Source organism: Chionomys nivalis, chromosome 16 (assembly GCF_950005125.1).
Source record: "Chionomys nivalis chromosome 16, mChiNiv1.1, whole genome shotgun sequence".
In the NCBI taxonomy this organism is placed as follows: domain Eukaryota; kingdom Metazoa; phylum Chordata; class Mammalia; order Rodentia; family Cricetidae; genus Chionomys; species Chionomys nivalis.
Window position 1 is genome coordinate 40,761,850 of NC_080101.1, and position 20,708 is coordinate 40,782,557.

The window sequence follows — 20,708 nt, forward strand, 5'->3', positions numbered from 1 at the left end:
ATTCAGAATGAGCAAGTTAGAAACGTGCACCGCACTTGATTTCTTAGTTTTTGTCATCAGTTCCAGAATGAAAATTGCAGGCTCAAAGTCACGATGAGTCCTATTCCCTGAGACTGCATGCATCAATCTCCCCATTATTAGATGCTGGCATGTGACCGCTCTAATGCTCACTCCCTGGCATTGCTAGAAATCAATTGCTGTTGAGAGACTCTGTGTCTCCTCCTGTCATGCCAGGGACCTGGGTCAGCCCTGGGAGATACAAGAATAGTGTCCACCCTGGCGCCTGACTGGAGTCACCTGGCACCCATATAGTGCTCCTGTGAACTGTGGGCTTGGAAAGGGGCTCATAGTAGAGAAACATGTGCTGTTTGAAGTAGATCCATCTAAAATAAGGAACAAAGAGACAGCTCTGGTTAACCTTAGTGCTGTATTTCATATAAATCACTGTCACAAATCATAATTTAAATATGTGCTCTGTATAGAAGTATTAATGAGACATTTGGGTCTTTTTTTCTCATCATTTTTTTACATCTAATACTGCTCTACACTAACAGCACACTTCATCTTGTGCTAGCCTATAGAGAGTGTTCACAGCCTATTTTGGCAATGCCGTGGCTCTTGTCTTTGCGACGCAGTGGCTCCTGTTTTGGTGATGCAGCTTTTGGGTCTCAGAGAAAAAGGAGACTGGTGTTGCCCTGGGGGACCCAGAGCACTGTCTGTACTAGTTGTAAATTTTGAGGGATGCCATTTCTTTCATGGAAGAATCGCCCTAATTTTAAGACGTTTCTCAAGTCTGTATTCCCCTTGAGAAGTGCAGAGTCTTGATCACGTATTTTCCCAGGACTTTGGAAAGTTTTTGAAGCAGTTCTTTTTCTTTTCTTGTTTCTTCCTTTCCCAGTAGTGAAAGGACATGGCTCTGACCTGGGAGGTGAGTTTGCTGACTTGACATTTGCTGTAAGGGCAGAGGGAGCTGATGACAAGTCTCCATCTGCTCCAAACCTTAATTTCAGCGTGGCTCACTGCAGCCTGTGATTCATGGTGCTCCAGTGTATGATCATTACCTAGGTGTAGTGAGCCTGGTGTCTTGTGTGCTGTGCGCAGCCGTGACATCACATTTACAGAGGTGAGATCTTCTGCGGCTTTCTGTTAGACGAATGAGGAGCTGCTCTGAGAATACAGCGATGACTTGTTGGTACTTGTTGATTTGTGGGCCTTTATTTCTTGCCAAATCTCAGAGTATTTATTTCTGGCTTTTAAGAACTCATAACATATTGGTTCTAAAATATTTAGGGTCCTCTGCCAAGTGTTGTCTTAAATATCAGCTTATGGTGTTTCTAAAGCCCGACTGTTCAAAGCTGAGTTATTGCGTCTGTGGAGCCAAGGAGTTATCACTATTGTTTTAAAGCTCAACCCTCCAGTCTCTGCCAAACTGCCGCTCACAGCTGCTCTTTCCCTGCCAAGATCGACTCACTCGCAACAGATACCTAAGTGCAAATACTGATTCAGTCTCCATAATGACGTCGATCATGTGCTAGATTTGCAAGCAGGGAAATGTCTTAAGGCAATTATTTTAATATATTCTTGTTCCACTACAAAATACATTTATAGTGACATAAAAGAGGAGGAAGGAAATTATGAAAGTTTCAAATACAGTTCTAAAGTTACAACTTTAGAAATCCAATTTCTGTTTCAAAACTTTAGTCCTCGTATGTACAAAGTGGTCTTGAAGCATGATTACATAGTTTTATGATTATTGTATGCCATTTTGTTCTCATATATTACTCTAAAGGGTCGATTTTGAGGTTAATTATGTATGACATAAAATTGATAGGGGATTTTGAATTTTTTTCATCATAATTTTTGGAGAGACCTTTCATACACATTATCTTTTTTAAAAAGCAGGAAAAATCATTGTGCTCTTAATGTCAGGTTTTTAAAATTCACAATCTTGGAATTTTGGTATTCTAATTTATAAAACAGATGTACCGATAGCACCTTCTCATATGATTACAAGGAAAATCGAATTGTTAATTATAATTAGTAATTATAAATCATGCAGGATAATTGGCTAAAAACTGTAAATACAGGTTTGCTAGTTACGAAAATGCCATTGTTTTACAAAAAACTTTTCAGTCTCTCCTGTTGTTCTAATTGCTGATACAGTATTTCTGTTTCTTTTCCCCACTTCTTTTACTTCATGACATTAAGTAATCTCCATTCTAAGCTTTACATAGAAATTTCCTTAAAAACCTATTTATATTTCCAAATGCAACTTTTAGCTACTGGTTTTAAAAACCTGCCTATCTTGGGAGCCACACATGAATATTCAATGGCTGTGAGAGTTTCAGACTCAGCTGCCACCTTCTACTGAAAATAATCCTCCCACCCTCCTACAAGAGCTTCCTATAGCTTCACTCTCTGTCAAGTCAGTTTCTCTCCGTAGTTCTTACATTTCTGATACTTACTGTGAGAAACGTTCGCTAGAGCTTACCGACTGCACTGGCTTCTCACAGGAAGAAGTTGGTCAATTTTGGGTAGCAACTTGCGTTTAACTATAATTTACCAGTCAGTTGGCGCAAGTGAGGCAGCGTCCCATCAAATAACCCAACAGTATGAGCGAGGCTAACAGCAATGTTGTTTTCTCTGAATAACATTTTTTTTTTTTTTTTTTTTTTGCTGGACTCAGCTTTCAAAAGAGGCCAGTCACTGTTTGGAAACAGGACTTGACACCCTTGTCACCCTCTGGGAGTAACTCAGTAGTGACAGCTTTCTAGTCAGAGCCCAGCACCTGTTTGGGGACAGATTTTTGATGAGCTAAGCTTTTAACTTTTAATTTTCCTTTTAATTTACAAAGGACACTTTTTTTTTCATGGAGATAGGTCTCATGTAGCTCAGGCTGGCCTTTAACTTACTATATAGCCAAAGATGGCCTTGATCTTCAGATCCTCTTGCCTCAGAACTTCCTGAGTTCTGGTATTATAAGCTTATATTAACATGTCCCACTTATTGTAAATTAATTTCTTTCAACATTCTTAATGTGGTATATAATTCCCCAAGTTTCACAGACAGCTGTGGTTTGACTGCTGTGTATTCGGGATAGCCAAGTGCAGTTCTTTTGTCCCCAACCTACATTTGCTCAGTTTTCTTATACTTACTGGAGGGCCCTTGTATCCTGGAGAGGCACGAAGTAAGTCTGAAGCTGGAGAAGGACGGAGTTAGAGAAGGAGTCATAGAGTACGAAGAGTCTCCCTGCATACACACACACAGATGCGGGAGTACACACACAAGGAGTATGCTCACCTGCACACATACATAAGGCAAGTTTTGCATGAAATAGGGCATTAGAAGCTGGCTCATAAGTCCACAGACTCAGGTAGACACAAATTTTAACCTCAGAAACAGGAGAGCTAACAATAGAAAGAGGCCTGAGGACAGGGAGAGAGAGAGAGAGAGAGAGAGAGAGAGAGAGAGAGAGAGAGAGAGAGAGAGAGAGAGAGAGAGAGAGAGTCAGAGAAAAGGAAAATAGACAGACAAAAGCATAGAGGCCAAAAGGGAGAACAGAAGGTCAAACTCACAGCTGCACTGAGTCCCAGCGCCCTCCCCAAGGTCGAAAGGGTGAAAGAGCCCCTAGGAAGCAGGACCAGTGAACGGAATAAACGGGGCTTCCTTGCTCTCTTTGTAGCATTCAAGAGATGCTGACGGGCCAGAGGCTGTGCCACTCAGAATCTCACAATGACACCGTCCTCGCAGCACTGAACCAGCAAAGAAGTGATGGTATTCTCTGTGACGTGACCCTGATTGCCGAGGAACAGAAATTCCACGCTCACAAGGCAGTCCTAGCGGCCTGCAGCGACTACTTCCGGGTAAGCAAAGGTGGCTGTGTTTGTCCGAGGATGGCAATGCTAATACAAAAGGCCAGCAGTATTTCCTGACCTTTCCTGGGCCGGGAGCCATTTCCATGGGGCTCTGCAGAGCTGTAAGCGTTGAGAACCTGTGTTCCTTCCTGGACCGACTTGTGTCCTGGGCCTGACACTCACCAGACTGGGCTGGGTGCCCGCAACAGGAAGCGGACCTCCGCTTTGCATCTGACTAATGCATGTGGCATTTTGCAAGCACCGAATGGCGTGGCAGTGACATGTGTGGCGTATGAAGATATGGTTCTCTTTGGCTGGAACATGGAATTTGGTCTCCAGCCGTGAGTGACGTGTGGTGATACAGCTCGGGTGGATAAGGCCTTTTGTATTTATATTTCATTTTCATCTTCACACAAACAGCTCGGACAAATGCATGCCCATGCTATTGAAGGCTGTCATTTTCACGTACAAGGCAACTGAATCTCAGAGATAAGGTAATTAGAATTCAGGACGTAAGTAAATAATAAACATGGCCCTAAACTTGCATATCTGGAAATGAAATCCATGTCTGATTTTGATTTTTAATTTTAGAAGCTTATGATTTGGGGCTCTGAGGAGATATCTCAGTGGCTAAGCTTTAGCCGTACAAGTATGAGTTCTGGATGGAATTCATATCCCCGAAACTCATGTAACTGCTGAATGGTGGCCTGCCTGTATTTCTAACCTCAGAAGGCAGAGACAAAAGATCCCGGAGCGAGCTGCTTAATGAGACTAGTCATTTCTAGAAGCTCAGTTGTGACTGACAGGCATTACCCAAGGGAATAAAGTAGAAGAGTGGTTGAGGACGATTCCTGACATCAGTGCCAGGCCTCCACACATATGTGCCCATATACATGTAAATATGTGTACATACCACACACACACACAAAGATATTACTTCTGTGTGTGTCCCTATGCATACATGCGGGTGCATGGCATGAATGGGAGTACATGCCAAGATGTGCTCTTGCAGCTCAGAAGAGAACTTTGTAGAGTTGATTCCTTCCTTCCATCCACCTTTAGGTGGGCTCTTAGATCAAATTCAGGTTACCACACTTATACTGCCAGGTCCTTTACCTGTTGGGCCGTTTTGTATTTTCTCTTCCTCCTCTTCTTTTTAAATTGGATTCATTGCTCATGTATTCATAAAGGAAGTCTCTTTTAAATATATTATATATTTTCACCATGGTCATCTTTCTCCTTAGTTCTCCTTGTCATTTACTCCTCCCAGTGGCTTCCCTTCTGCTTTCCGATTATGTATATGGTTTTATGTATCTATAAAGAATTCTAGGACCTATGAATAAGGGACAACAGAGTATTTGTTTTACTGTCTCTGCCTTGTTTTGCTTAATATGATAACCTCCAGTGTGATTATTCGTTTTCTAGCAAATAAGATAATTTCATTCTTTCGTATGACTAAATAAAACTCCATTGTGTACATACACTGTATTTTCTTTGTTTATTTGTCCACTGAGAGCCTTCGTGGTTGGTTCTGTGATGTGGTTATTGTGACTGCAATAAGGAGGTATGTGCAGGCATCTGTGTGGCATGTTCGCTTAGAGTCTTTGGGTCTGTGTCCAGAAGTTGTATAGCTGATTATATCCTATTTCTAAATTGTTGAGGAACACCATGTTAATTGCCATAGTGGGTAGCCGAGTTTGCAGTCCCACAAGCTCCATGTACGGGTCCCCTCTCTCTCACATCATCCCAGCTATTGTTTTTTGCTTGTTTTTGATTTAGACACAGACCCTTTTTTTGGTCTTGGCTGTCCTGGAACTCTCTATGTAAACTAAGCTGGCCTTGAACTCACAGAGATCCTCCTGCCTCTGTCCTTGAGTACTGAGGATTAAAGGCATTCACCATTAAACCTCACCTTAAATGATTTCTTTTTTATAAATTTATTTACTTTTATTTTATGTACATTGGTATTTTGCCATGGGTATTGGGTCCTCTGGAACTGGAATTAAACATAGTTGTGAGCTACACTGGAGGAACTGAACCCAGGTTTTCTGCAGGAACAGTCAGCACTCTTAAACACTGAGCCCCCAAAATTTTCATACCAATTCTTTTTGGGGGGGAGGGGTGGTTTTTATGACTGGGATGAGATGGAGTCTCAAAGTGATTTTAATATGCATGAATGTTTTTATGTTTATTGGCCATTTTATAATTCCTCTTTTGAAAGTGAACTACTCATTAGCCCATTTATCTATTGTGTTTTTCATAGTTTTGAATTCTATATCTATTCTAGATATTAACTTTCTGTCAGATGTATAGCTAGCAAAGATATTCTCTCATTCTGTAGGCTTTTTCACTGAACTTTTCCTTTGCTATATAGAAGATTTGTAATTGAGTGAAATCTTATTTTCTTGGTAATATTTTGAGTAATTGGTGTCCTTTTCAGGAATATGATATCTGTGTCATAGAGTGTTTCCTCAATTTTCTTCTAACCATCTCAGAGTTTCAGGTTTTTGGGTCTTTTGGGGTGACTTTTGCACAGAGTGAAGGAGAGGCATGCAGCTTCATATAAGGACATCCAGTTCTCCCAGAATAATTGGCTGAAGAGATTGTCTTCCGCAGTGTATACTTAGACAAGAGTCAGATAGGGTAGCTGTGTGTATTTACTAGTGGGAATTTGTTTGTATTAACTGTCAACTTGACAGACTCTAGAATCCCCTGAGGGTGGGTCTCTGTTGGAGAAGAGCTACCTTAATTGTGAGAAGGACCATTTCCTGGGGCTTGAGTTGAGATGGTTCTAAGTTGCTGGATATGAGTGCTGGAAACCAGAGTTCTGTGTAGGCAGAGTATATGATCTCAATCACTGATTCATCTCTTCAGTTTTCACTAATTTCTACAGTCACCTTTATTATTTCTTATATATGTTCTTATATCCTGTGGTATATCATTAAGTAATTTACTGACAGCTTTCTAATCTTTTAATGAAAGTGCTTATAGATACAAACTTCTCCCTTAGAGTTGCTTAAATTGTACCCCACAGGTTTAGGGTGAGTTGTGCTTTTGTATTCATTCTGTTCATCAAGAATGGATGCGAGACTCTATTCTGCTCTGTGAATTTACTGTTTTTCTTTACTGCTGTAGCTAGTGCATTACCACACTGACTACCTCCTTAGGGTACCTGCATTCCTACTGTCCCCAATTTAACCCCCCCCAAATTATAATGGCCTTGAAGGGTGTCATTTTCATCTTCTTGAGTCTTCTAATTTTATCCATGTTTGATTCTTAACCAATAATCTCTTTAACTTCTTGTATGGGAACCAAGAACAAAACCTGAAAAATTATTAGCTGGAGTTAATAATTATGAATAATAATAATTATTATTAACTTCTTACTATACATTATTTAAGTTAACTAAAAGAAAATAATTAGTTTTATTTTATGTGAGTTAGTGTATTTTCTGTAAAGTTTACTACATGTATGTCTGGGACCCATGAAGGCCAGAAGCGGGGCCTAGACACCCTGGACCTGGAGTTAAACTGTCATGTGGGTACTGGGAACCAAACTTGGTTCCTCTGCAGGGACAGCTGAACCACCTTACCAGACCCTTATTTCATTTTTTCTCATTTTCTTGTAAGAGTTACTTCAGTTGATTAATGACTGTCTTAGTCACCATTCTACTGCTGTGAAGGGATGTCATGACAATGGTAACTCCTATAAAAGAAAGAATTTAATTGGGGACTTGCTTACAGCTTCAGAGGTTTAGTCTGTTACAGAAGTATGGCGACAAGTAGGCCTGTTGTGCTAGAACAGTAGCTGAGAGCTGCATCTTGATGCATAGATTGGGGGTGGGATACTGGGCCTGACACGGGCTTTTGAGACCTCAAATTCCACCTCCAGTGACACCCTTCCCCCAACAAGGCCATTCCTCCCGATCTTCTCAAATAGTGTTACTTCCCGTTGACTAAGCATTCAAATATACAAGCCTATGGGGGTCATTTTTATTCAAACCACCACAATGACTAAAGTAATATTTTTGAAATATGAAATTAGTATATACTCATCTGCCCATTGACCAAGAAAATTCCATGGTTGCTCCCAGAATCAGTATAAGAGAGAATTTATGACTCAGAGCAATCTGAATTGTAATAAGTAGGAGTAGGACTATAAATTTAACTATGATATAAAAAATCATTTTCTAGAAGTAGTCTTCCTCAGGGATGAGCAGGTGTATCAATCGGTTATCTAGTACCAAGTGACCAACTCTGAAAACACAGATACAAGTAACATTTTATAGAATGAGCAGGTTGTCTTATGAATATATATGTTTATACACACATGTATGCATATAACACCAATTACTTTAAAAGAGGCCACAAATTTGAAAGAGATCAAGGAAGGTATGTGGGAAAATTTGAAGGGAGGAAAAGGAAATGAAAAATGTTGTAATTTTAATCTCAAAAAATAAAAGAAATATTATAAAAATTCCTCTCAAAAATCTTTAATATAGAAGTCAACAAAAGTCTTCAGGCCAAATGATAATTGGTTTAGATATTTCTAATAATAGTCCTGTTCCCATATAAGTAGAGTTTCAATTACATTCAGTTGCCAACTAACAGTGATATATAGTCGTTGAAGGCAGGCTGGGGAGATAGTTCACTAGGTAAAGTGCTTTCCTCATCACCCAACACTGTGGAACACCCAGGTGGGTAACAGAACAGCCACCTGTAATCCTAGTACAAGAAAGGCTGAGACAAGGAGTCCCCTGCCCACTTCCCACCCCAAAGAGAAACTCTTCTCTGTGTTTGTAGGCAAATCTTCCTCTTGCTCCAGACTATGATACCTCCAAGCCTCTTTGCTGTACAAAAACCCTGAAAGGGAAGGCTGGAGAGATGGCCCAAGAGGTTAAGAGCATTGGCTGTTCTTCCAAAGGTCCTGAGTTCAATTCCCAACAACCAAGTGGTGGTTCACGACCATCTATAATGAGATCTGGTGCCCTCTTCAGGCAGACAAGCATACATACAGGCAGAATGCTGTATATATAATAAATAAATAATTTTTAAAAAACCTGAAAGGAGAATTAGATAAAGGATGGTCACTGTTTTTCCTGATCATTTTTTTTTCTTCAATTTGGCAAAAGCTAGGCTCATCTGGTAAGAGAAACTTCAAGTGAGGAAATGTCTCCATCAAATTGCCTGTAGGCACATCTCTAGGGCATTTTCTTGATTAATGGTGGAAGGGTTCAGTCTATTTATTGAGTATTGTGCCAACCCAGGGCAGATGGTCCTGGGTAGAATATGAAACCAGGCTGAGCAAGTCATGGGAAGCAAACCACTATAGACTATTCCTTCATACCCGTGCTTCAGTTCCAGCCTTGAGTTCTGGCCTGGCTTCTCTCAGTGATGAACTATAAACTAAACTTTCTTCTCCTCAGTTTGATTTGGTTAGATTTTGTTGTTGTTTTGTTTTGTTTCATTTCCACAGCAATAGAGAGCAAACTAGAAGATTGCTTCATTCAGAGTATATACAGACTAATAAAGAACTGCCTCCCACAACTACCTACACTAAATTAGAATTCTTTGCCCTGTATCTTATGTAGTACATTGGAAAAACCAGGTGCTGTGGCTTACTGTCCTTATTAACTTCTGTTTCCCTTGCAACAATATAATGTTGTCTCCTACTTTGTAAGTGCTCAGTAAATAGTTTACTAAATGAATGAAGAAATGTTTCCCAATTTTTATGCCCACCATATGGGGCATGGATTCAATAAAACCTCATGAAAACCTTTTTTTTAAAAAAAAAAAAAAGAGGGCTTTTAGATCCACAAAAACAGGAACCAAGTGCAGCTTCTTGGTAACCAAATTTTTTTTAATTTTTTATTTTATTTTTTTTTCCGGATGGGCTCTGTTTGCTGGCAGCAAGCAGGAGGGCTGCAGCTCCTTTAAGAGAAGGCTTACTGACTCAGCATAAGGCTTCCTGGTTCATGCTTCCATCAGGGATTTCCCTCTGTATGCTGTGAATACCACTGGCTAATAGAGAAGCTGCTTTGGGCCTAATTGCAGAATAGGGCAAGGAGGCGGAAATTCCAAGCTGATAGAGGAGGAAAGAGTAGGCAGAGTCAAAGAGACGCCATGTAGCCATTGGAGGAGACAGAGCTGGAACCTTGCTGGTAGCCACAACCTTGTGGTGATGTATAGATTAATAGAAAAGGGTTAATTCAAGATATAAGAGCTAGCCAGTAACAAACCTGAGCTAATAGGCCAAGCAGTGTTGTAATTAATGCAGTTTATGTGTGATTATTTCAGGTCCGGGCAACCAGGAACAAACAAGCAGCCTCCGCCTACACAATTTTCATAGAAATTCATGTATAATTCAATTTTTAAGATCTTAAATACTAAATGTATATTTCCTAAAAATATATTATTCATGCGTTTTCCCTTCTGCTAGAATTCTATGAAGTTAAGTAAATAGTTTGGGATAAACTAGACTCTTGAACTCTTGTATCTAGTACATGATTCTGAAGCTAAAATACTTCTTGCTCTCACTCAGAAAATATGAGACAACAGGAGTCAGTAGGCACACATATTGGTGTAACCTGTTTCTTGGTATTGGCCTGTGAGTTAACAACAGATTTTCTTGCTTGAAGCATGAATAACGAATGACCAGTTGAGCACAAAATACTTCGACTTCCTGTGATCATTAACATTTTAAAAGGAAGTATAAAAACATTATTGAGTCAAGAAATAATGACTTTTAAAAAACTTAAAAATTAGGTTTCATTCCAGTGGTGTAGACACAGCATGTTATTTGTCAAATATATAACTAAATTATAGCAGGAATTTTTCTAGTAGAGGATAAAGCAGCAAAGGAAATATGAAATGGATGAGCTAAGGAGCCTGTCTGAATTCTGACCCTGAAGCAGAGACGATAGTTCTTTTCCACAGTGCTCAGCAAATAGAAGGTTCTACTTCAATTAATAGTTGCTGGGTTCCTCCTCGTCACCTGCTGTGCTGTGAATAAACACGGGCAGATCCTCTTGCTTCTGTAGGTCTGTGTTTTTCATCAGTCAGCTGATGACCTCAGGCAATGGCCTCAGGATGGCTTGGTGCAGTGGTTCAGTGACTCTGAGAAAACACAGCTTGTAGGATTTTACACTCAGCACAGTTTCAATACACATTAGCAATTTCACTTGGACTGGCCAGTGGTGCCTGGCCCTGCTGCAGCTGGGTGTTAGTGGGAAGAAAGGTTAGCTCTTTTGGGGCTCAGCTGCTTGCAGACTCACTCCCTTTCTGATGGGTCAGAATAGTTTAGTCTTATTATTTTCCATCTTTGCATTTTCTGAATCTGAAACTCTCTTCCTTGTTGATTAGAGAACTTCAGTAATTATCTGACTTTTCTCTATCTCTGGCTATTCCTTTCCAAACCTTGGTGCGGAACTCTACACTGAATGGGCGTTCCCCACTCAGGTGCTAGGGTAGCCTTCACAGGCTCTCAGTGCCCTCTGCAGCCCCACCCCCCTTCTCCCGTCTATTCTCTTGGTGCTGGCACAGCACTCTTCACCAAGTGCATTCTGTTTCCCCTCAGGGTTTCAGGGTTGTGCACTTCTCAGCATTGAACCTATAACCTATAACCCCTATAACCCCTATAACCTATAACCCCTTGCCACTCAGTTTCCTCCTTCTCCAGGTTTACAACAACTAGAACGGCTGATGTGTCTATGAAGCTCTTTTACTCTCCTCCCCCACATTACTAAATTCATAATGTCTTCTATTTCTCAAAAAATTTAAAATTTAGCTCATTTCCTTCAAGGAATTGAAGATTATATACATTTGATCAGTAGCATCTTGGAGAAGGACTGTGACCAGCCATGTAGTAAAGTCCATAGAGGTATTGTTGAATATGGCTATGTTGAGAAATATTGAATCAGTGGTAACAAGAGAAGTCAGTCAGTCAGAGGCCTTGTGATCCTGTGGTGAGTGCGTGCGTGTGTGTGTGTGTGTGTGTACATGCACGCATGTATGCATGATGTGTAGAAAGGGTGAGCATGAATCAACTGCTAGTCCCCTCCTCTTGGAAGTCCCTCTGACCCAGAGAGCTCACAGTTCAGGTCATGAGATCCAGTATGGGCAGTCCTGAGTAATGGGTCACTCTGTGGGGTATGGAACATCTGTGGGTTCTGGATACTAGATACTATCTTTATCTTAAATATTCATGTTCACAAACATCTGCATTTTCTGGTCAGGAAGACTGATGTCTTGGCTTCATAACAGAACTCTATGTATGTGTTGGTAAAATGATTCAAATAGGATATCTTTGAAAATGAAATATTTGAATATATTTTTTTTCCCATTTGAACCTGAGTATATTGTGTAATTTTCACGTTTCAGAGAAGGGCAAAAGCCTATGATATTGGAAAAAAGATATTTGTCCCATATGTTTTTGTAATCATATTCCCCACTCGTTACTGGAGTAAATGGCATAAATGATTACTAAATGAGAATGAAATGCATGATTAGAATTTTTCAATTCAATAAACATTATTTTGTAAGCCTGTTGTTTTCTAGACAGTGAGTGAATTCATAGTCAGGTGGAAGACACAGACGGGGGATAGTTAATTATAATATAATATAATCAATACCAGGTTTTAGGGGTTTGGATTTGCATTTGTTTTTGTCCTACATTCCTTCAGGTATTCCCAGGCAGTTACAGCAATAATAAATTTGACTGCCCTGGGTGAGCATTTGCTATGCTACACACACGTATTCACAAAGGTTTGTGTGGATCAGTTTGTTTCATTGATATAGTCTCTGTTTCAATGGGTACTGATATCCTGTTCATTGAGAAATAGCGAAAGGGGATTTCAAATGTCATCTCAGAGTGGCTGAGATGATGGCAGTTTGAACTCAGGGAGGAGCCTTTGGCTAGAGGTAAAAATCTCTCTAAAGCAGGGTTAGGAGGAGGTGGAATCAGCAGGCCCTTACTTATGGATGGAGAAGGGGAGAAAACCTTTGGAGTAAGACTAAAGGCCCAATGCTTGACTGTCTGGATAGTAGGAATGCAGTATGTTCGTGTTGTTCATAGGCCTGAGCTCTGGAGAGAGCTGGGGAAAGAGTGGCCATTTTAAAGGATGCTATGCTATTGAAGGGGCAACAAAGGAGGGTCTTTTGTATAAATATGTTTTTTTAAAGTCTTCTGCTAGGGGTGGAGCCAAGGTTATATTCTGTACTGTAATGTCTGCATCCCCAGAACCCACCACAATGCCAAAGACATCATAGATCCTCCATCTTTATTTTCCTTATTGCAATGTGATCAAAAAAGTTCCTTGCTCTGTTGAGCCTGTAGGCACTCACCAATGCCCTCCTAAGAACTTCCTTCTACTCAGATTTATGTGTTTCTATCATGAATCTAAATATGCCAATAGATTTACATATACAATTGTGCATATATATGAATTTAGACATATGGATTTATATATATAGTTGAGCATGTATATATGCATGTAGACATGCAGTCTATTCAATATATTCATTATTTATCTTACCTCCCAAGAGAGTGTTTATTGAGGACTTGATGCTAATAGTACTGCTCACAGAAAGGAGGGGAAGGTCATTGCAGCATCTGTACTGCTTGCTGTTCAGTCATCACAAATAATGTGCAGACAGATAATGTTTATTATACTGAGGATAAACAGAATATAGCATAGGCAGTTGTTTTTCATCTAGTCCGCAAGCTGGATGCCTTCTGTCTTTATCCTTGAACTTTCCCTCCAGCTCTATCAATTCTGCTAATTTTCAATGCACATTTCATAAATTACCTTTTAGTTTAAAAATAAAATTAATGGCAACGACTGGACTTAGAAACTATCAGATGTTACATGAATATTAAAGATCAGTTAATCATTTGCTTATGTCTTTCATTCAGGTGGCCACACAGCTTTCTTGTGGCAATATTCTGGGTGGTAATTGGAGCCAGGGATATGACAGTTAGCTGCCTGTTTGTGCAGCAGAAGTATCCCACATCCTCATTAGGACAGGGTTGAAAAGTTAAATTTTTAACTGACTGTAAATTACTTCTTGGATCTTCCTTTTAGAAAAAAAAAAAAACATAAGAAAGACAATAGTAAACTAACCTAGTCCTGTTTTGGTTACTTCCTAAATGTGTAAGTATTTAAATAGCAAAATTTTAGTCTTGTCACTCTTTCAGTGACAAAATGTCACTGAAATTAAATCCCAAATACTCGAAGTCATGTATTTTCTTTAGTAGCCTGCTCCATGATCCATTACTTTTTCTGGAGGCCAAACAACACTCCTGAGTCCTTAATGCTGTGCTGCCGCAACAATATTATAACGTTCATGCACTTGTTCTTTCCTTTCTCTAACAGTTAACTTCACATATTGATCACAAAGGCATCTATTAGTAATCTCCTTCTATAAACTATGCCTTGTTTGGTAAACTGGTGGTGATTTCCCATAGAATGGTTTGTAAGAGCAGATGAAGCCCTGAGTAAGTCCTGAGAAAATGTGTGTTTTCATGTGGTATTCCATTTTTAGAAATAGTTTATAAGTTAATTGTCAGCGTATGGTGGAATTTCTCTTGAAGATATTTTTGCCATTTCATAGACATCAAATGAGACTTTCAATAAATTTTTCACTTCTAATAATTTCTGACAGGATTATCATTGGAAACCCACATTGCTGTTTTTCTTTTCATTTCCTTTTCTTTTCATTTGAAGATATTTTCTAGCATTTTACATAATTACCCAAACACAGAACTTCCATGATATCTTTCATTAGACAAATAGAGGAACTGTCTCATCCATACTGGGGAAGGTTACTCACTGATTTAAAAAATGAGTCATGAAGCTATGAAGTCATAGATGACATTTGAGCTTATATTAAGTGAAAGAAACCAGGCTGAAGACTGTGTTCTCTATAATTTCAAATGTTGTAAAATGTCTGGTGACGGCTGTGGGCAGAAGACAAATTGCGTTGCAGACAGAGCTGGAGTGTGGAGTTTATTGAGATAAAGGTAATGGGAGAAGGAAGAGAGAATGGGGGAGAGAGAGAGAAAGAGACAGAGAGATGTAGGGGGTAGAAAGAAGCAGAGGCCTGCTTGCCTCTTCAGAAGAACAGGAGGAAGAGAACAGGAATAGGTAGGGTTTGTCTCTTAAAGGGACCTTTGCACCTGCATAGAGTCAGGATACTGGTTGCCATACACAGAGGGGTGAGGCACTGTGCAAGGCGTGCCTGGATGATAACATCCCTCTTTTCCTTTTTTTATTAAAAAGGTGAGGAGTTAGCTGTGGCAGGTTAAGAGAATGGGACATCAAGTTCTCAGGACTGCTCTCTGCTCACCTGGAGGGTGTCAGCCATCTTTGGGGGAAGCTGAAAAAGTTGGGGTACTGCCAAGTCCTGGGGTAGCTGGTTGTTTCTCTGCTCTCCAGGCTCTATGGAATAATGTGGTGCCTCTTAGACATGGCAAGATGTTGGCAGAGTAGAGGACAAGGTTAAGTTTAGGGAAAGAAATTTTTTTCTTAGGTCCTGATGATTGAAGGGGAGGGTGTTAGAACCAGGATATTGGTATTGATATTGATATTGATATTGATATGGATATTGATTTACAGTACCTATCTGGAGTGCATCTGATCTCTTCGAAGTGAATCTAAGTTGACTTCCTGGAAATCATAAGCATTCCTTTGAGTTTGTGAAAAACACAAGTTTTAGACACATAAAATAACCAAAAGGAATGTAAAATAATGATTTTGCATTTATGATAGTGATAGTACTCTGCCAGAGATATATTAATAGCTTATCAGAATTTTACTGATTAATGTTAAGGCTATGAAGAGTAGCATAATGAGAAATCTGATGACTTTACTTGTACACCTTCAGTCACTTTCCTACACCCTGGAATAAGAGGGGGTCCTAAATCCTCTCATCTTAAGCTTTCATGTCTTTACATAAATAAACCTTAAATCACTTGTTCTTTCCCCAGTACTATGACATAACCTTAATTCTTAGGAGAAATCTGTTTTGGAAGTTTATTTCTTATCTGAGCCTGGTAGCCCGGTAAATTGTGTCTAGAAGGAGGTATAATGAATAGAACTCATTAGGACTGTTTAAAATATTTTTCATAACAGTAAGTACATGTATGCATACACACAGTTGAATTTAAGTTGTACACTCACATGCTTACATACATATAGAGTTAAAGCTGCTTACATTCACACATAAAGTTAAATCATGAATATTGAGCGAGAGGAAGCTAGCTTTTGCAGGTCTGACTGTCACTTTGCAACAATCAGACACCACATTTAAAGGATGAGAGAACAGACAGACATGCATAGGTCTTTGGAGCAAAGCAAAAAGTGGCAGATCAAAGCTGCCAGTGAACAAGAAATCAGATTTGTTGCAGGTGCAGGAGAACAGATCTCTTACCGGCTGGTAGGGTCCTGGGTGAAATGAACACCTCAGCAGTCCCTGCCAAGTCGTACTGTCACGCAAACATGATACACATCACATAGTCAGTAGAGGAAGAAATCAGAGACAGAGACATAGGTAAAAGACAAGAGGGGAGAGCCGGGCCGTGGTGGCGCACGCCTTTAATCCCAGCACTTGGGAGACAGAGGCAGGCGGATCTCTGTGAGTTCGAGACCAGCCTGGTCTACAAGAGCTAGTTCCAGGACAGGCTCCAAAACCACAGAGAAACCCTGTCTCGAAAAACCAACCCCCCCCCCCCCAAAAAAAAAAAAGACAAGAGGGGAGGAAGCATAAGGGCAGCTGGCACCAGGTGACGTAACTGCTCCGGCTGTGGGGGAGGCTGCTGTTGCTGGTGCCCTTCGGCAAGTGATGGAACCCAGGAGTCTGTGGCTCCTTCCTGTCCCAGTTGCCACCTGGGACTGAGGGGTGCAGGGGCAGCTGGTCATGTGGCTCCCCTTAGTAAAGATGGCAGTTAAGACATCTGACCTGCCCTTAGCCAAAATGGCGCCTGCCTACCTGTTGTAACTTCTATTTACCAGTCCACTGGTAGAGAAGTTAGAAAGGGTTCATAAAAGTTTGGGATTTGGTTTTGTCAACTTGGTTTCCGGTGGGGGAGGCAGGAAGATCCAGTGGCCTCTTACAAAGGAAGATTAGCAATGAAGATCTGCAATGTTGTCACAAGCTATTAATTTGTTAACAACAAAATGATGAAGGCCAAGGGCATGAAACCCAAAGGACAGAGAGCCCGAAGGCAGGAAGGCGAATGAGGACCATAGCCTACAGACACAAGCCAAAGGAGGTCGTAGCCCGGAGGCACAAAGCTGAAAGGACTGGAACCTGAAAGGAAAGGACTCATAGGTCAGAGAAGCAATGGCACCACTCAGTGGGGCAGTGCTAGGGCACAAGGCCTGAAAGCCTCTCTCGTGGGAACTTTACTACTGAAAAGGACCAGCTATAGCCCAGAAGGCAGTGGCTGGAGGGAGGGAGGGGAGCTCATGAGTTGTATTCAGTGTTGTGTCGAATACCAGCAGATGGGGACTTGGAAATCGGGCTGTTGGTCCAGGTCCAGGATCCCCCATGTCTCAGGCAGTCCCCTCAAGGATGGGAGGGAACACGGAGAGAGCCTGGTCAAATCATGCACCAAATGTTATAAAACACTGGGGGAGGCACCTTGACAGGTAAGGGCTGTGGGCAAATATGCCTTGTAGACAGAGCTTGAGTGTGGAGTTTATTGAGATAAAGGGAATGGGGGAGGGAAGAGAGAATGGGAGAGAGAGAAAGACAGAGAGAGATGTAGAGAGAGGGGAAGAGAAAGAAGGAGAAGGAGGAGAGAGAGAGAGAGAGAGAGAGAGAGAGAGAGAGAGAGAGAGAGAGAGAGAGAGAGAGGCAGATACCTGTTTGCCTCTTCAGAAGAACAGCAGGAAGAGAACGGGAGTAGGCATGACTTGTCTCTCTCTCTCTCTCTTTTTTTTTTAACTAAAGCTAAAACTTTTTTTGAACTCTACATTTTTCTCTGACCTCCCCTTCAACCCTCACCCAAAGTCCCTATGCTCCCAATTTACTCAGGAGATCTTGTCTTTTTCTACTTCCCATGTAGATTAGATCTACGTATGTCTCTCTTAGGGTCCTCATTGTTGTCTAGGTTATCTGGGACTGTGATTTGTAAGCTGGTTTTCTTTGCTTTATGTTTAAAAACCAGTTATGACCGAGTCCATGTGATAATTGTCTTTCGGTGTCTGGATTACGTCACTCAAAATAATGTTTTCTAGCTCCATCCATATGCCTGCAAAATTCAAGATTTCATTATTTTATGGGGGGTTGGCATTAGCTCCTCTTTGAAAGTCTGCTAAAATTCTTCTGTGTTAAAAGTATCTGATCCTGGTTTTTTGGGCTTTTTTTGTATTTTGTTTTTTGTGTGTTTCTCTTCCTTCCTTCCTTCCTTCCTTCCTTCCTTCCTTCCTTCCTTCCTTCCTTCCTTTCCTTCCTTCCTTCTTTCTTTCTTTCTTCCCTTTTTTTCCTGAGGGGTTATAGGTCTATGTACACTGTTTCCATGTTCTTGATTTAACTTCCTTAGGAGTGTCTATCAAGAAAATGGTCCATTTCTTTTACATTTTCCAATTTCGTGGAGTACAGTTTTTTAAAGTATGACCTAATGATTATTTGGATTTTTTTGGTATCTATTGTTATGTTTTACTTTTTGTTTCTGATTTTGTTAATTTGAATATTCTTTTTCTTTTATATAGGTTGGATAAAGACTTATCTCTCTTGTTTATTTTCCCAAAGAACAAACTCTTTGTTTCTTTTATTTTTTCTTGTGTGTGTGTGTGTTGTTCTCTTTGTTTCTGTTTTATTGATTTTAGCCCTCAATTTGACAATTTCTTGCCATCTATTCCATTTTGGCAAGCTTATTTCTTTTTGTTCTCAAACTTTCAGGTGTGCTGTTAATTTGATGGTATGAAATTGCTCCAATTTTTTAAAAAAAAACTTTGTTACTTTTTAAATTATTTCTTTCTATGACTGTCTATACACATTTTATTGTTAAAATTGAGCTATACATTTTTCTTCACTCTTCTTCCTTCCTCCCCTCTTTAGACACTTAGTCTAGCATGGCATCTGTGGTCTCTTAGAGTTTGTAGAACATCTGCCCAGGCCCTTATGGCTTATAGAATCTCCATCAAGAAGTTTGGTATAATACTAATAAGTCTGCTTTTATAAGTCTTTTATCCTTGCAGCTTTTAATATTCTTTATTTTTTTCTGTAATGTTTAGTGTTTTAATTATTATGTGGGAAGTGGACTTTTTTTTGTTAAATATTTATTTATTTATTATGTATACAATATTCTTTCTGCGTGTATGCCTGAAGGCCAGAAGAGGGCACCCGACCTCATTACAGATGTTTTTGAGCCACCATGTGGTTGCTGGGAATTGAACTCAGGACCTTTGGAAGAGCAGGCAATGCTCTTAACCACTGAGCCATCTCTCCAGCCCCGGAAGTGGACTTTTCTTTTCTGGTCCAATCTTTTGATGTTCTTGTACCTTTATAGGTACCTTTTTTAGATTAGAAAATTTTTTCTTCTATGATTTTGTTGAAAATACTTTTTGGACCTTTGAGCTGGGATTCTTCTCCTTCTATTCCTTTTATTTTTATTTTTGATCTTTTCAAATTTCCCAGATTTTCTGAATGGTTTTATGACAAGAACTTTTTAGATTTAACATTTTTTGACTGATGTTTCTATTTCTTCTATCATATCTTCAACTCTTAAGATTCTTTCATCACTTTGGCAAAGATTGTCTCTTAATTTCTGTTCACTTACCTAGATTTTTCATTTCCAGAATTCCCTCAATTTGTGTCTTCTTTATTGATTCTATTTCCATTTTAGGCCTTGAACGGTTTTGTGCATTTCCTTTAACTTTTTGTTTTTTTATTGTTTGTCTTGACTTTCTTTAAGGAATGTACTAGTTTCTTCCAGTTTTTTGTTTATTTTCCACTTGCTATATTTAATTTTTCTTTAGGGACTTCTGTCATCTTCATTAAATGGGTTTTAAGGTCTTTATCTTGTGTTTCAGCTGTTTTGAGATATTCAGGTCTTGCTGTAGTAGGATAGTTGGCCTCTGGGTGGCATATTGCTTTGACTGGTGCTGATTATGTTCTAGCACTGACATCTAGGCATCTGGGTTTAGGGTGATTATAGGTCTAGGTGCCAATTTCTGAGTTTTCCTTGGTTTCTGTTTTTTCTCTGGTGTTCTGGTCTGTGTAACCTGTGTTTGAGTAGGACTTTTCCTTCCAAGCTGGGGACTGGACTTTTGAGGGTGGTCTGGCCTCGTGTGGAGCAGAGGATCTCTACCTGAGTTGTGGGCTGGGGCATAGTGATAAGGAGGAGAGGGGAACAGGGGAGAGTGTCAGGGGAGGGGAACACCGAAAGTGGAGAGGTCTACAGGAGGGTAGCCTACATCTGGTGGCCTAGCCTCTGATCCACCATGGACTCTTTACCTGAGTTTGGGGCTGGGGCACAGCAATAAAGAGGAGAGATGGAACTGAAGTCAGTGTCAGGGGGAGAGGTCACCAAGAGAACAGAAGAGATCCAAGGGCCAGCAGTCTACCTGAACTTCTGGTGGCTGGCATAACCTTTGGTTGAGCATTGAGTCTCTACCTGAGTTTACCTACTGTTCTGGCAGGTGTGGCCTGCGCTTGAGCAGAGGATGCAGATACATCAACAAGGGCAAGGATGAAGGGGGTGATGGAGGATTGTGTCTGTGGGAACCAAGGGAGTGGGGAGGTTCTGAGGATGGATGGCCTACCTGTTTTATTTGTTTTGTTTTTACTCCATCAAGTACAGTTTTCTCCACTTTAAGTGTAGCTTTATAATCAGTACTGGCCCCAAATG

The 20,708-nt window shown here is 40.3% G+C and overlaps 1 protein-coding gene across 1 annotated transcript in view; it reads left to right on the top strand.

The window, feature by feature from the left end:
- The window catches only part of Klhl32 (kelch like family member 32), a 207,043-nt gene that overhangs the window by 50,405 nt on the left and 135,930 nt on the right, over positions 1–20,708 (top strand). Inside the window, exon 3 of the mRNA XM_057791029.1 lies at positions 3,683–3,863. Within this exon, the coding sequence (XP_057647012.1) occupies positions 3,683–3,863 (181 nt within the window). The remainder of the gene's footprint in view (positions 1–3,682; positions 3,864–20,708) is intronic.